This window comes from Chinchilla lanigera, unplaced genomic scaffold, assembly GCF_000276665.1.
Source record: "Chinchilla lanigera isolate Chin_1 unplaced genomic scaffold, ChiLan1.0 scaffold00008, whole genome shotgun sequence".
NCBI classification, from domain to species: domain Eukaryota; kingdom Metazoa; phylum Chordata; class Mammalia; order Rodentia; family Chinchillidae; genus Chinchilla; species Chinchilla lanigera.
Genome location: NW_004955409.1, coordinates 28,303,501 through 28,320,019, shown reverse-complemented (window position 1 = coordinate 28,320,019; position 16,519 = coordinate 28,303,501). Strand labels below are relative to the sequence as shown.

The 16,519-nt window shown below is 37.5% G+C and overlaps 1 protein-coding gene across 2 annotated transcripts in view; it reads left to right on the top strand.

The window, feature by feature from the left end:
* Akap6 (A kinase (PRKA) anchor protein 6) overlaps nt 1–16,519 on the top strand; it is a 449,068-nt gene that overhangs the window by 196,862 nt on the left and 235,687 nt on the right. For both annotated transcript variants that reach the window (XM_005376946.2, XM_013510378.1), the window contains exon 5: nt 16,334–16,456. In XM_005376946.2, the coding sequence (XP_005377003.1) occupies nt 16,334–16,456 (123 nt within the window). The remainder of the gene's footprint in view (nt 1–16,333; nt 16,457–16,519) is intronic.

Genomic DNA, 16,519 nt, shown 5'->3' with positions numbered 1-16,519 from the left:
TTTTCTTTTCCCTTCCTTTCCTTTCTTTTTCATTTATTGTGGTTAAAAATATGTACAATACAATTTACCATCTTTAGCTCTTTAGGAGTACAGCTCACAATGTACTCATGTTGTGAAATGCATCTCCAAATCTTTTACATCTTGCAAATCTGAAACTCTATACCACAAAACAACAATTTTCTTCCTCTCCAGCCCCTTGTAACTATCATTCTACTTTTATATTTTTAATTTTGATCGTTCTAAATACTCATGTATGTGGAAACATTCAGTATTTCTCTTTTTGTGAACGATAACTGGCTTGTTTCACTTAACATAATGTTCTCAGGTTTTATCCTTATTGTGGTGTGCGATAGGATTTATTTCCTTTTTAATGCCAAACAATACTCCATTATATGTATATGCCATGTTTTGTTTATTGTCTTCCCATTTATCTGCTGATACACATTTGGTTGTGTTCTTTGATGCACAAGAGCTTTTAAGTTTAATGTGCTCCAGTTTGTCAAATTTTGTTTTTGTTGTCTGTGCTTTTGGTGCCTTTTCAAGAAATTATTGCCAAGTCCATTACTATCAATTTTTCCATTTTATTCTAGGAGTTCTTATGGTTTTGGGTATTTGTTTTCTTTTTTATTCTATCTCAGTAGTGGTTATAGCTACCTCTTATCTTTTAAGGTTCTCACCCTAGGCGTTCTTGGAGGATAGAACATGGCTTCAAGGCTAGAACTAAGTCATCTTCTGGGATTTGTCTCCAAAAATACTAGTGTCCCTCATTTTTAAAGTCCTGTCTGGAGATTGTTTATGTGATTTGAGAAATCCCACTTGGAACACAGCTGTATCTTTTTTTACCCTGTTAGTAATGTGTAGTCAAATTTCCGCTATATTAGTTCTTTGCCTTGAGGTTTCTTTAACACCAACTACAACTAGATTTCCTTGTGTTAGTGAAGTAGAGTTTGTTTTTGGGTGTTGGTAATGGCATCATGAGAGCATCAGAGAGGAAGCATGGAGTGATTCTACTCTTCCTCTCTGGCATTGCATTTTGCAGTGCCATTCTCTTAGGCTGACTTTGGTCCTTTAAAGTTGCCAGTCTTCTCTTCTCTGTATTCTCCTCTTTACATCTTCTCTCCCATTCCTTTTTCTTTGCTCTTTTTTTCTGTACCTTCTTTTCACTATCTGGCATCTATTTTCTCCGAGAGTATCTTGTTTTCTTCTGCCCCTACTGTTCTAGAAAGTATCAGATTCCTAATATGAAAGCAATATGAGTTGGTTCCTCGTCATAGCTCAAGTTTGAAACCTTGACCTTTTGTGCATTTTTTAGTGTTAGAACTACCTATCCAGAAAGTCAAGGAACTGTTTAGATATAAGATAAAGAACTAGAATTTAATTTAAATATCAAGAGAGGGATAGGTTCTTAAGAAATTGGGGATACTCAGCTTTGCAATTAAAACCAGGAGATTCAAAAATCTTAAAGGATCATAGTATGAACTTGAGTTGACAGTGCAGATGATCATTCAAGAAGAGGTACAGTGGTGCAATATTATAGGAACTCTAATTACTATTTTTAATTTTTATTGTACATGATTTGAAATTTTGTTTTAGATTCTGTACTTAAAACTTGAAGAAGATATAGCAAAAATCTTTCAAGGTTCTGTTCTTATTATATAATACAATATTTGATAACTGCCATGTGGAAAATCATATAAGAAAACAAAATAAAGGAAACAAGTATAACTAGACCAAGCCTTGAAGAAAAGGGAATAGTTGAGCTGGGCCTTGAATGATGAGCAGAATTTACATAGTAGTGATGAAGAATGATAGAATTATTCACATAGATGATGTTGAGAACAAGAATATTCAAGGTACATACAGGAAATGATAAAAAGATTATCGGTGTTTTGGAGTATAGGCTAAGTTGGCATAAACAAAGACAGCCCCACAATACAGTAAGATAGAAGTCTCTTTCTATCTCACTTAACAAGAGTCACACAGTCCAGGGAAGACAGAAGTCATATAGAGATCCAGGTTTCTTCTCCCTGGTGCTTTCTAACACCATGTCTATATGACTCACAAGAAGAGGGAGGTAGAGAGTAGTTAGCTTTCTTCTTAAGGATGTGACTTAGAAGTTTCTTGCATCACTTTTGCTCACATCCCATTGGCTCAGACTTTGTCCCATGGTGTCACCGAACTGCAGAGAAGTTTTGGAAATGGGCCACCAGGCTATAAATATTGGGAGCAGAATAAGCTAACTGCTGGTTCCACAAAAGTCTCTTAAGCTAACTGCTGGTTCGACAAAAGTTTGTTAAAAGAAAGGAAAATATACCGTTGTAATATGATCAGAATATGTGGGACTTTGAATTCTAAGTATTTGTATAGGAAAGCCACAAAGCAATTACTGCAGTACCTTGGTTCACAAGCTTAATTCGCTCCATGATTCTGGTCACAAACTGAATTGGATGAGAACTGAATCAAATTTCCCCATAAGGTCAAGACTGAACATACGCAGTGAATTTGATTTTGTTTTCATTCAATTCGGTTTGCGACCAGAATCCTGGAATGAATTAAGTTTGAGAGCTGAGGTACCACTGTATCTGTCTAAGGTATCCGCCAAAAAATGAGTGTGTAAGGGAATGAGTGAGTGAATGCATCGCTGAGTTTGAACTTTATTCTCTAGACCAGGGTTCCAAGCTAACATGGCTCTAAGGCAGGTGATAAAAATGAGACATACAGCCAGTGCAAATGGGGTATGCTGGATGGGATCAACTGGAGGATACATGACAGGTCTGAAGCGCAGCCACTCCTCAGCTTCAGATGATAGTTGCATGGAAATGTGGGGCTTCTGTGGCAGATCTTACAATTTTTAAAAAAGAAGTAGGAAATCTGTGTTTTCTGTGACATCCCTGAATTTTTAAACATTTGGTCTGAACAATTTTTAAACAAACCAAACAGAACACAGTCATAAGATAGACTTGGCCTTCAAGCCACTACTTCACAGTTTTGGTGGGAAATGACTTAACATTTTTGGCTCACAGAACTGGTAGTGGAAGAAGGTTAATCCGGCTGTGGGATGCTGGATACACTGGTAAGCACAGCGATCTGCAATTGTGGCTGGACATTATAATCACTGGGGAGCTTTCCAAGACTCCCAACACCTAGCTCCACCCCCAAAGCAATAATGAGGATCTCGGGCATTGGGCATTTTATTTATTTATTTATTTTGGTTTTTGGTTTTTCTCCTGTACCGGGAACCGAACTCACGTCCTTTCGCTTGCCCGGCAGGTGCTTTGCCGCTGAGCTAAATCCCCAGCCCTGGGCGTTGGGCATTTTAAAAACTCTTCAAGGGATTGTAATGTGCAGTCAAGGTTGGGAGCCAGCCCTCTAAGGCCAATTTCAGAGGATATCGTAATAACCTGGGCATGTGGGAAACCGGCCTGAACAGTGGTTTTGGAAGCAGACTGAAGAGAGGGACAAAGGTGGAAGATGTTATAAAGGACAAACTGATAAAAATGTGTGTGTGTGTTCTAGGTTAAGACAGTGAAGGAACAAGGACCTCTCAAGAATTGAAATTTCAAGCTGAAAATTGCCTCTGGGAGATATAAGTAGTCTAACAAATCATTCCAAGGGACACGTGAAAGATACACAGTGGATGAACAGGGGAAAGGTCAATGTTACATTACATGCAAACGCTGAGGCCCAAATCCAAGCTGAGAACTCTAGATCCGCATAACATGTTTAAGGATGAGGCTACAAAATTATTTTTAAGGAGACTGAAAAATCTTTTGTGTATATTTTATTTGTTGCAATGTCACCATGAATGGACTCTTGCTAATAGATTTGTTGAGCATGTAAAATTAATTTTGGCTAAGAGTAGCTACAGGGATCCGAAGCAAATTTCTTCCTAGTTCACACACTAAGAATGTTTAATCCAGCATCAGGTTGGTGTCTGCAGAGCCTTCAACGCGCAAAGGCTTTATCAGTGGTGATTTAGCACCACCGTGAGGCTTCCTCCAGTCACTGCGTCTGGTCAGTGGCCTCTGAAATACCCAGGGAAAATGATTCACCCTTTTGTTTATAGAGTTTTAACCATCAAAATAAAAATATCAAGTTCTTTGTGCTTTTCTTGGTTTGAAGGGTATATAGTGCACTAACATCTTATTGTGACAATATGATGAAAGTGCCTAACTGCGTTTGGTAGCAAATATTTCTATAATGATGAAAACTGAAAGACGAATAAACTCAGTTTTGCATTTTTAAATTCAACTAAGGTAATTCTTAGGCATTAGTGAAGTATTATTTATCATTAAGCCTAAAGTAATAACTTTGTGTTTCTGGGGGGATGTTTGTGAAAGGTAACAATTTAAAAAACAAAATGAAACCTTGACATTTATTGTCTGTGTGCAATGTATCAGGCAAGGTGCTAAGAAATATATTCAATTAATACTTCATCACATTGAATCCTCAAAACAAATCCCTTCTTGATGCAGATGTATTATGTTCCTACTTTCCCAGTGAGGAAAGAGAGATGTAGAAAAGTTATTAATTTACCTAGGAAGGTAGGAGTTGAGGGCAAGAATTTGGGGCTTAATTCACAGCTTCACATTTTAATTATGAAAACTTGAATAAATCACATAAAATTTACTATATAAGCCTTGTGGTCTTAAGATGAGATATTAATTATGTTTGTCATCCTATTGTACCAATTATTATATGAAATTGCCAAGAGCAAAAACTCATTGTATACTCAAGGCTGCATAAATATTAGTCTTATCATCATTATGATTTTCTCTGTGAATCTAGGGAATTAGCATCAATTATATTAAAAAGAACTAGAATGAGAATCTCTGAATAGCACTGTAAACTTGGCCTTTCCAACTTCAGTTTCTAGAAATCAGCATAAGTAAGGAAATTGAGTTGATTGATCTAGAACTACTCGTTAGTTCTGAAATTCTGTGCAAGACAGACTGAAGAATCACTAGGAGAAGCAGTGATTTTTCTGAAACTATTTATCAGAATATACCACTTCAACATGGCTAGTTATGTTCCCTGGGAATCTGGATGAATTCTACTTAGGAGAGTGGAATAGTGAGTGAATGTGAGACTGTGACACTAATGAGCCTGGTGGTATGAAGCTATTCATGCTGCATTCCTAGCCCTGATATGACAAGAACCAGACATCCTAGAAGAATCTGGGGCCTGGCTCGTGTTTGTGAGATGCCAGGAAACTGGAGCAAATGGTGGCAGTAAACAAGGGAATAACTCAGTAAAAATTTGATATGGATTATGTCGGAATTTATGCAAATAAGAGAACTAAACGAAGCAGATTGGGAATCTTGGCAGACCAGCCACTGTGAAGCCCATCGGCATTGTTCCCTCTGCCCTGTTCGGACAACATGGAAAATATCAAAGAGTGTAGGTCCTGTGTGAAAGCCATGCACCGTTTCCAACCATGTTTGATATTGTGGGTTTGTTCTGGAGACTGTTCATCACTATTTGCTTGAAGTGTGTGTGTGTGTGTGTGTGTGTGTGTGTGTGTGTTGAGAGAGGGAGCGGGGAGATAGGGAGATGTAGGTTATAACTGGCAAAGAGTACTGTACTTTCTCTTCCTCCCTGAGACCCAAAATAAAGATGACAATTTTAACCGACATAGTTTAACTTTAGATTTCTTTATTTTCTATGACACAGGGAAGACATCTCAACTTCCAAAATAAAGTTTCACTGAAGCTGTTTCCCTTATCTTCTCCTCACTACCTCCCAGATTTTATATTGTTTGGAGTATTCTATTCTGAAGAGATTATCGACCAGGGTTTTATTAAAGAGATTTCGAACCTATGAAGAACCATACTGCACCCAGTTCTTTCTCTGACATACTTTTGTACCTGGGGAATATGGCTGGAATAAACTATAAGAATAACCTTGCTCAAGGTAGTGAAAAGATGATTATTCAGAAATGTAGTGGGTAGAACTTTGCGGCAAAAGAAAATTACACTTTTTAGTGTGAGATCTCCGGAGATTTGTCTATAATAATGGGTAAGGGGAGCTTGGTACTGGATGGTTGTAGAACATAGTGATTAAGAATATGGGTTCTGCAGCCTTGTTACCTAGACCGAGTCACAGCTTTTGCACTTACGTTATGTTGATAGCCTGTGTTATAATGAGTGAGTGACCTGACCTCTCTGTATTCCAGATCATCTTCTATAAAATAAAATTATAAGGCATATCTGTCACATAAAATGGTAAAGATGAAGTGTGTTAAAATGTGTAAGGAGCTCAAAAATAATATCTGGGGTTTAGTAATCACTCAATAAATGGTTTCTTTTGTGGTGGTGGTGGCAATTAATAGTGTGGGAAAGGAAGGGTCAAGACTTAGCAGCTTGTGTATACGGATAACTCTGGCCTTTTGGGATCAAATGCCCCGTTTTCTCCTCCCAGCTTCAGCCACTTTGGTCATTATGAAGCCAGCCTTCTACACAGTCTCCACCTACAGTGGTTAAAGCAACTCCTCCCTTCCCTGGGACCTGATAATGGCTATCCTACCGCACCCTCCTCTTCCTCAGACTCCAGTGTCCTGCCTTGACAGACATTGTTTTTTCTTCTTCTTCAGTTCTGGGGACTGAACCCAGGGCTTTTGCACTGAGCTACATCCCTACCCCATTTTTTATTTTTTATTTTAAGACAGGACCTCACTAAGTTGCTAAGTTGCCTACACTGGCCTTAAATTTGTGATGATCTTTTTTCCTCTGCCTCCTAGAGTGCTAGGATTGCAAGCACGTGCCGCCATGCCTGGTGACAGATCATTCTTGCATTGTATTGAAAATAATTCTCCTCTAATTGGCACAATAATTTTAGTTAATGTACTTCTCTCATGTCTTAGGAAGTTTATGTGGGGGAATTCGTGCTGTGAATGTGTAGTTAGACAAACACAAGCATCATTCTGACTTATAATATTGTCCTATGACAACCTTATAAGTATATGTACTAATTTGTATTTATACATATTTAGAGTATTTATTTATAATTATGAGCTTATAAATGATAACTTCATAGCAGTTTTTAGCCGGAGGGAGGGTCATTACAGTGTATCATGTGAGACATCTTGTCCTTTTGGGAAGCCTCTAATAGTTCTCTCACTCCTTTTCTTCCAAACTTCAATGACCACCAGTTGTCCTTAGCATGAAGACCAAAGTCTAGAGCAAATTGCATGTGAAGTCCATGCTCCAGAGCAAACTCCTCGCCAGACTCTACAACCTCATTTCTCATTGTTTCCCTATTTGTCTCCAGAGCATTAGCCATGTTGACTTAGCTCAGAAGGAGCCGTTCTCTTCGGAGATTTCTTTGCCAGGAATGTTCTCTGCTCCCCGCCGTCCTCTTTATTCTTTTTCTGAATCCATTAGACTTATTTGCCAGGGATCAACACCGCTGTAATTTCCTTCAAAAAGTCCCCCTTTGCTGCCTCAAGACTGAATTAAATGGTGTCTGAACATAAGGGACAATCTATGTGTGTCAAAGTTTTTCAGAGTGTGGTCCAGCAACCTCCAGGAGGTTCCCAAGACCCATTTAGGGGATCTACAGGTTAAAGCTATTTTTGCATTAATGCTAATGCACTGTTTTCTTCCTCACTCTCATTCTGTGTACAGAGGAATTTTCCAGAGGCTGCGTGATGTAATGTGAAAATAGATTAAATGCGGAAGTAGAAATGAGAATCTAGCTGTCCTCTGTTAAGACATTCACAAGATTAACATATAGCTAAATGACATTTTTTCACTATTTTTGAAAACAGTTATTTTTCATCACAATATGCTATTTATGTTAACACATAAAAGATTATCGTCATTTAAAAATAACATTTTAAAAATTTCTAAAATGCATATTGATAGGTATAAATCACAGAAAGCAAAAGTTCTTTGAGCCTTCAATAATTGTTAATAATCTAAAGAAGTCTTGAGATGAAAATTTGAGAACTATTGATGTACATTATCTGTTTCTTTACTGTGCTCTGAACTCTTTAACAGAAGAATATGGATCACTGATAGGTGACCTCCAGACCCCAATGCAATTTCTGATTCACAGTAAAGTTTCAATATTTTTGAATAAAAGATCTAAAACACATGTGTACATGTATGAACAAAAAGGGCAATTAAATACTTACCTCAGCTGGCCTAATGCTACTCAATCTAGATAGTGTACAGAATTGATAAACCAATAATACTCTGAAATTTTACATTTTTCTTATAAACTCTAGTTCTGTCCCCCCTCCCCTTTTTTGCACGTTAGAAATCTCATCTAAGGGATGAATATGAAAACATAAAAATAAATTATTACACTCTGATGCATGAGAACACAACTCTTGAATTCTCCTGGCTCGACTACCTACTGGATGTGTGTTTTCGGTCAAATACATAACCCTTTTGGACCTCATTTTCCTCACTTGTAGAGAAGCAGTTTTGAAGTTGACGCATTCTCAGAGCCTGAAAAAGACTTGGTCTGTATTTCTAATCTCTCTGGGAATTTATCTCATTTCTTTCTTTCTCTTTTCCTACAGCTGTATTTAAGTGATACTACTTTCTGTCTTCTTACCTCTGATAATAATATACTTGCTGAATTATTACCCTGTGCTGACTTGCTGCTCTGCAGTTCTTTGGTAGAAAGTTGGCTGTATTGTTTTCTTGCTCGTTCAGTATAATACTCTCTTCACATGGAATTCCAAATTTTCTAAAAATAACTTTGTCATTACTAAAGAATTATATAATCTCTAGAGAATAGTTAGATAAACAACAACTCAACACTCACATGTAATCCCCTGAGTAACTTAGCATTCTACAAACATTCCCATCTAGCCATATGCATTCCTGTTCCAGATATGTTTGATTTGCAAAGAGGTCTTACTAATCAGGAAAGCATTTAGAGTTAATCTAAACATAGGGTTATAACATTTTCAGCTTTGCACTTCAGTGTCAAGGAGCCAGCTCTTTTCATTAAATCTTCATGGACATATTGGGGAATGTTGTTTATTAAAAGTTGGGAAGACACTGAGCTGTAGAGAAAAGAGAGTGGGCAGAGATAGGAAGAGAGGGAAAAAGGGAGGAGATGAATGGAGAACTAGAGGAGGGAGGAACTAAGAGCATGGGGAAGAGAAGAAAAAAGCTGAAGAGAAACAGCCAAGAAAGAAAGAAAATACAGGAGAACAGGAAAGAGAAAGCGCAACATGTAGGGAAAATGACCTGAAACTAAGCTAGGATAGAAGCCGTTGAGAGGTGGGACTGAGGCTAAAGTTCTCAGAGGGGCTTGGAAGCAAGAATGGACAACAGAGGATGCTACTGTCCTGTGTTTTCTCTATGTGAACGTAGTGAAAGTATGTCTGGTTACAGACAGTGTGATGCAGTACTCCGAACTTGAACTCTGGAACAAAATTACTTTACTGTGTCACAGTTTTATCATCTTGAATAAATTATATGCTCCGTGATGCCTTAGCTGTTGTACTTGCACAATGGGGACATTTGTGGCCATTCATTAACTTAATATGTTATTAGAAGACTAGCTCACAGACAGCATCCAAATATTAATTATTGATATTGCTGGGGATATAGCTCAGTGGCATAAGCGCCTGCCTGTCAAGTGCAAGGTCCTGAGTTTGATTTCTGGTACCAAAAATAATAATAATAATTATTATTATTGATGTTTATAATGGGTGTATAAAACCTATAACTAAATGATTCAATTAGCATAATCATTAACTTGAAGATGTGAGTATTCTGGTGTTTGGGAATTGATGGTATATATAGATGGTCTGATCTGCTTATCCACATTCTTTCTATGATTAAGGTGCTTGAGGCAAGGTCTCACCTGGAGAAAGTTAACAAAGATTTGTTTCCAAGTATCTGGAAGCATCCCTCGCTTCTTTCCCTATAAAACAGAAAGAGTGGAAGTTTTATATCATAGAGTTGTTATAAGGATTATGTAAGTGTCTAACACACAGTAAGTGCTCAATTAATATTAATAATAGTTTATTATTACTTCCAGCTTATTCCACATTATTTGATCGTATCTATTTTTGTCTGACTTTGATGATGTGAATTCCAACCTTGCTTTTCATTTAAATCATTAATTATTTTCTTCTATAAACCCATAGGAAGTAATGAATTAAAAGCTTCCAGATTTGTCAAAGGAAACCCTTCAGCAGTATAAGAATAATACCTTTCCATGCATTTATTTGGCTCTGTATTTCCTCCGTATAGCCTTCTACCTTTATTCCCAGACAGTATCACCAGTATTATATTTATATTCTAAAGACATCCTATCTAACTTTTACAAAAGAAGCTAAATATTCATAAGGCATTTTAATATTTGAGTTTTTGTGACATCAGAGTTAACCCTGCCTAAAACCACTATACTTCTTCTTAAGGGATTGTTCTAGAAGAACAAACCATCTATTCTCTTCTGGGTTGGATTTTTTAGGTAGGAGGGTGGATGAATAAGGTGGTAGAGTCCAGAGTACTACTTTTACCACCCCGGCATCTCTTGATCTTGGTGGCATATTAAGTACATATACAGCGAGGTAGTTGGGAAAAGGCCAATTGCCTATAAATGACACTGACCAAAAATATAAATTAGACATTTCATATAGAAACTCCAGATATCAGAATTATGCGCAAAAAGGAAGGCTTAAAATCTGTATTTTGGTAGACATACATACCAAATCTCAATGTATAATTTTGCTTCTATATGGAATTCTAGTTTACTAGTGTTCAGAGACTAAACAAAGCTTTACTATGGTTTAGAGGACTGTGACGTTGTGTAGGTATTACTCTTTCGTAGCCCCAATGCCAATCTAAAAGACTTGCTCCAAAGGATATTGGCAAATTAATAAGTGAGATTATTCTTGAGCTTGTGGCTATTAACATAGAACTATAATCACCTCCAGACCCACCGGTAAAGTAGAGGAATAGTGAAATCCTTGTTAATGTGTAGGTTCAGTGCCACCTCCTCTTCACCGCCTCAGTGATGACGTGAAGCCGAAGCTGTGGCAACCTCTCTGAATGCCCAGAGCGGTGGCTGCCACCGCTTGAGCTGCAGCTGTGTGGGGACTTGTGCCATCTGTACCCCCCGCAGCACGAAGCGCCGTGTGATAGACTTAAAGCACAGTCAAATATTTTCGAGTGAATGGATAAAAAATCAAATTGGAACTTGTTGACTAGTAGCGATTTTAAAAATCATTTATGAAGCCTTTATTTTATATTAGGACTTAAAATATATTTTTTCCTAGTCTTCATATGACCCCAAGATGAATATTACTACCCCTGTCTTACAGATGAAGAGACTGAAGTTCAAAGGCGTGAAGTAATCTATTTAGTTTGCTCATGTAATCACATTGTTTCGTTTGGCTGTAGCAACTATTCTCTTAAGATTATCCGCATTGATTCCCTAACTATTGTTTGCATTTTTCTTTTCTGTTTTAAATGTACTATTCCCTTATCCTCACATTTAATCTTCATTTAAATATTTTTCAACTTCTAATTTCTGCCAGGGACACAGGCTGTTGGATCAGCAGGTCTTTCATGATTCCATGTGGGGCCAGTGAGGTTATGTCAGATTTAGAGCATCTCTGTGCCACCACAGGGCACTGAGCAGTTCTCACCTCTCGGCCCTTGCTTTTCGCATGTGTAAAAGGACAGTGACAACAATACTTATTTCACTGATCTTTATGAAACTTAAGTGATTTATTATTGATAAAATACTGGCAAGTTCCAGCACATATTGAGTGCTATATACAAGGGTACTTCTCATTTAAGCTACAATTATCTAGATGAGAGAATTCAACGAATCCTTTGTACTAGTATCCTAAGAAAGACATATATACATTTTAATGCTTTAAAATAGTCAACAGCAGCCATACATGGTGGTGCATGACTGTAATTCTAGCACTTGGAAGGCTGATACAGTAATCTCAAAAACAAAAGGAAAGAAAGGAAAGGGAAGGAAGGATGAAAAGGAAAGAGAAAGAAAGAAAGAAAAAAAATAGGGTAGAATAAAATAGAATAGATAGAATAGAAAAGAAAAGAAAGTTCCCTAGACTTTGGGTCCGTAAGGCAGGGACCGTATCTTGTTTTCCACTCTCTGACTGTTTCCTGGGCCCTTCATGTGGGGCAAGGCAGCCCCTCCTTTTTATGGTGAGTGAAAGCTTTGCCAGAGGACAAAGCTAATTCTCCCTATAGCTTATATTACACAATAAAACTTCTTGTGGGAGAGAAAGAGGTAAGAAAATAAATGAAATAATGAATATTCTTAATCTACCACGAGTGTAACTATTTGTATGACCTGTAAATGTCTGCTCTGAATAAAGTCTTCAGACGTTTATTATTCAGCTGAGGGCTGTGGCAACTCAATTCTTAAAAACAGTAAGTACGTGTTTCTGTGACTTTTCCCTCTACTTCTTAGTCTTTGAAGAGATCAATGTTCAGAAAGTTTAAAAGTTAGGTAAAAAAACAAAACACCCACGATGGAACTTTTAAATACAAATGATTTGAAAGTGAGAGGTGTGCTAAGAACTGGTGACGGCAGGGTCAAGCATGGTTCCTTTTTCTCCCAAGCTTGATGACACATTTCTTCTGAGGATTAAATCCCGGCTTGTCCTCAATCAAGAGTTTATAGATTGAAAGCCTGTCTCAAATATGAGTGTGCCAAGAAATCCGTACAAAGTAATGGTGTGGTGGGGGCAGCACGGAGTCTCGTGGACTGTCAGCCTCCTTATAGCCCTGGACAGGTTGACAGAGAGGCAGAGAGAGGTACTGGGAGAAGGGGCAGAAAGGGACAAGGAAACCGCTATCAGAAAATGACAGGAAAGATACGGAGCAGATGCATTAGTAGAAGTTTTGCACAATGGAGACTAGAATGAGGCTTTTCAAAGGTTTATAATTCAGTGTGTGTTAGTGAGTTGAATGTACATAAGATGTGCTTTTTGTGTAGTGCAGTGGCAGTGCTGGATTGTATCATAAACAAAATTGATTGTTAAAACCTTTGATCTTCCGGGTAAGCAAGCACGAACTCTGAATACTAGAAAAACACACCCAGAAGGGCACTACTAAGAATAGTAGCAAATTTGGATCCAAACAGAATTCTGAAATAAGGGGATTTCACAAAATCCACGAGAGTGTCCCTACTTTTATTTATTGGAAAACGTTTCCTTTTTTGCTTCAGGAATCTAACTCAGGACCTTGTGCTTGCCAGGCAGGCATTGTGCCATTGAGCTATATTCCTGGCCTATTGTAAAACATTTTTAATAATTAAAATTATTTGATTTCAGTAGACCAATATTTAGACATGCTTTATATCCCATTAAAATTTTTGTCACAATGATATATATATTAGTATTCCTAATAATGTCTAGCCATGTGCTTTATACTTAGTAGACACTTAGGAGACAAGGTATTAAGTGAAATATATGATGTATATTTACACTAGAATTTGACCTGTGTTTCAAAATAAATACTTTAGTTTGATTATCCTCATGTTGTTATGTATATCCTTTTCATTTTCCTTCATTTATACCACCAAGATTCCAGTGAGCTTCTGGAAATGATCAAGAGACATTTATTATATGTGTCTAATTGTGAATTCTACTGTACATCCATGGGGTCTATTTACTGGACGGTGCTTTCTTGGCCTTTCTGAGAAAGAGAATCTTGCCAGGTATTGAAGCTGCACACAGAACCAAAAAGGGAAATCAAAATCTAAGATCTCCCTAAGAGGGAGTGAAGTACTTAGGATTTTTTTTTAAACTATAAGTTTGGAACACAGGATTTGTCAAATTTCTATTGTAATTGATGAAACTTACTGTTGGCAAGAGAAATGTTTGGAAAATATTGGACAGGATGAAATATAATTCTGAAGAAGTCCAGAAAGAAGCCTGGAAAGAACTTCTTCTTCTTTGATATTAAACAGCCTTATTTTGCTGTCTAGCTGGACAAGACAGAGATGTCATCCAGAGAATTCCATCCAGATCTCATGGGTTTCGTGAAATCTACATCTCACAAATTTCAGCTAAGTGTGAAGTCATGTATCTGTTAGGAAATCTGACACACATTGCTTAATGTTCTTTGGCTAAGAATATAAATACTCTCAAATACTATTTTTATCTCACAATGATCAACCACCTAGACTATGCTTTTTCTGATAAACTTCCACAGAGAATAGACACTATTTCTATGAGAATAGACACTATTTCTAACCATTTCATCTGGTTAGCAAAAGGTCTCTTAATGTTTCATAGAATTTTCACTATGAGAATATCAGCCATTAGGATTTGAGTTCTAACAGACTCTTCCCTTGCTTCTCACAAACTTAATGCACACATCTGAAGGGCCTAGAGGTAAATATCAAGTATAACTTTGTAGAATATTCAAGCCCTAGGTAGTCTATCAGAAAAACAAGTTTGAAGAATGCTGTTTTGAAAAGGTGCAAGGGTATACTGGTAATAAAATATGGGTAACTTCTACATTGAAATAGTCAAGTACTGGGGAGGAAATGAACAAAAAACTCTTAAATTTATAAAAATGCAGGAAAAAGAAAGTAGATTAATTGATAAATATGTGATGAAAGGGAAAATGAATATTGGACATAGGCTCTTCATGCTTAGAAAAATTATAACATGAGAAAATTAGAGAAAAGGTTACTTTAGGTGGATAGTCAGAAAATAAATTTGATAAGAGAGTGTACTGTGTGAAATTCATAAAATCACCTTTGTTTTACCTCATCTAGAAGAAACTCTTCTGAGAGGAAGCTTCAGTGGTATTATTAGTTCAGGAATGGAGACTAGGGCTGGATATGTATCTTAAAGATCACAGCTTAGCCAATTGTATTTGTCTGGATCTAAGTTTCTGATTAAGCTACCTCTAAGATGATATTTTTTTTATTGGCTTCACCAAAACTACCTGATTAGGATAGATGCTTAAAACACTACTAAGTGGAAAACCTTGCATTTGTGAAATCTAGTTGCGACATGTATTCTGGGTGTGAATGTCCTCTGAGACTTCACACAGCAGGATGTTTTGACAGAGAAAGCTTTTGGAGGCATTTATGAATGTAGGAAGCATGGCACACCATGGCCTGTGGTGGTAGAGCTCCATGCAATTTGACGAGATGCAGAACAGGCTGATCTGACTACAGGCTGGTCACACGTGTCTCTGCTCTCTCCCTTTCACTGGACAGCATACATTTCTAAGTGTCATTTTTCTGCCTTTATCTTTACTATTTTCCTAGATCCCATTTTTTTTTTTCTGATAATTCTTTTGTGGCAAATCAATTACTGGAATTAAAGTTGTGGACTTTAAAGTATCATCTAGTTGGATGCCTAATAGCAAAACCTATCTTCTGAGAAGTATGATAAAATGAATTTTCACCTAGCCTTACTTTGGTCTTAAGATGTGCTTAGGCATTGAAAACCTTAATCGAAACTAATCAAAAGTCAAATCTGAAGAATGGTTTAAGTTTCACAGGGAAATACCAGGTCAAGCCAAGTAAAACTGTGGACCCGTGCCTTGCTCTTTTTGACCTCCAGGTGGTGCTGTTCACCTAGACATGGAAAGCCAGAAACCGGCCCCATACTTTCCCCTAGTTTTGATAGCTGGGCTTTCCTTTTTTCAAAATATTTTTCATTTCCACAGATGTGTACTTTTAAATGGCCAATAAAATTTTACAACCACTATTTGATAACTTGCAATTATTGCGATTTCTGCTTCCTAGGCAAAAATATTTCTTTATGTCCACGTAACTCCAGAGCCAGGTGTTTGCATTTGTTCCCTGGTGCCCCTCGCCCGTTCTTCCTCTCTTCCTAGCACCCAGACTCAGGCACAGATGCCTGAGTTGTAGGTAGAACTCATCCAGGTGCCTTTAAACACTTACGTGACTTAAAATATATATTTCTACTTTAACTAAGGTAACTCAGTACCATAGGCTCCTGAGTGAAAAATACCATCTTTACAGAGATGCTTTCATGCCTCCAGAGCCAATGAGTGTTCCTAAAAGGCCTGACCTGATATTGGCGAGAGGACGCTTGTCAGATGCCCGAAATGTTTTGATACTTTGAGGTCACGTGTGCCGTGACACCCCAACCCAAATTCTTTTAAGAAAGTGCTCATGGGAAAAAATGGAGAGGATCATTTCCTGTTTGGGTAGATATCAGGACCAAAAATAGTGGAGATTTCCTCACCATCAAGATGACACTAGGGTGGGAGTGTAGTGGTATTGATTTCATCAAGGATGACGTCTGGAATTTTAAAGATTGATTTAAGATGAAACCAAATAACATGCCTTTCTTATCCTTTTCCTTCTTTTCCCTTTCTCTCACAAGGGGTTTGTAAACAAGCTGGATGAATTCATCCAATGGTTAAACGAGGCCATGGAAACCACTGAGAACTGGACTCCCCCCAAAGCAGAGACGGACGGCCTTAAACTCTACCTGGAGACGCACTTGGTAGGCAAGATTGCGTTGTGCTTGTTATCAGTAACTGGAGGATTTTAATGTGCTGCTTGTCTA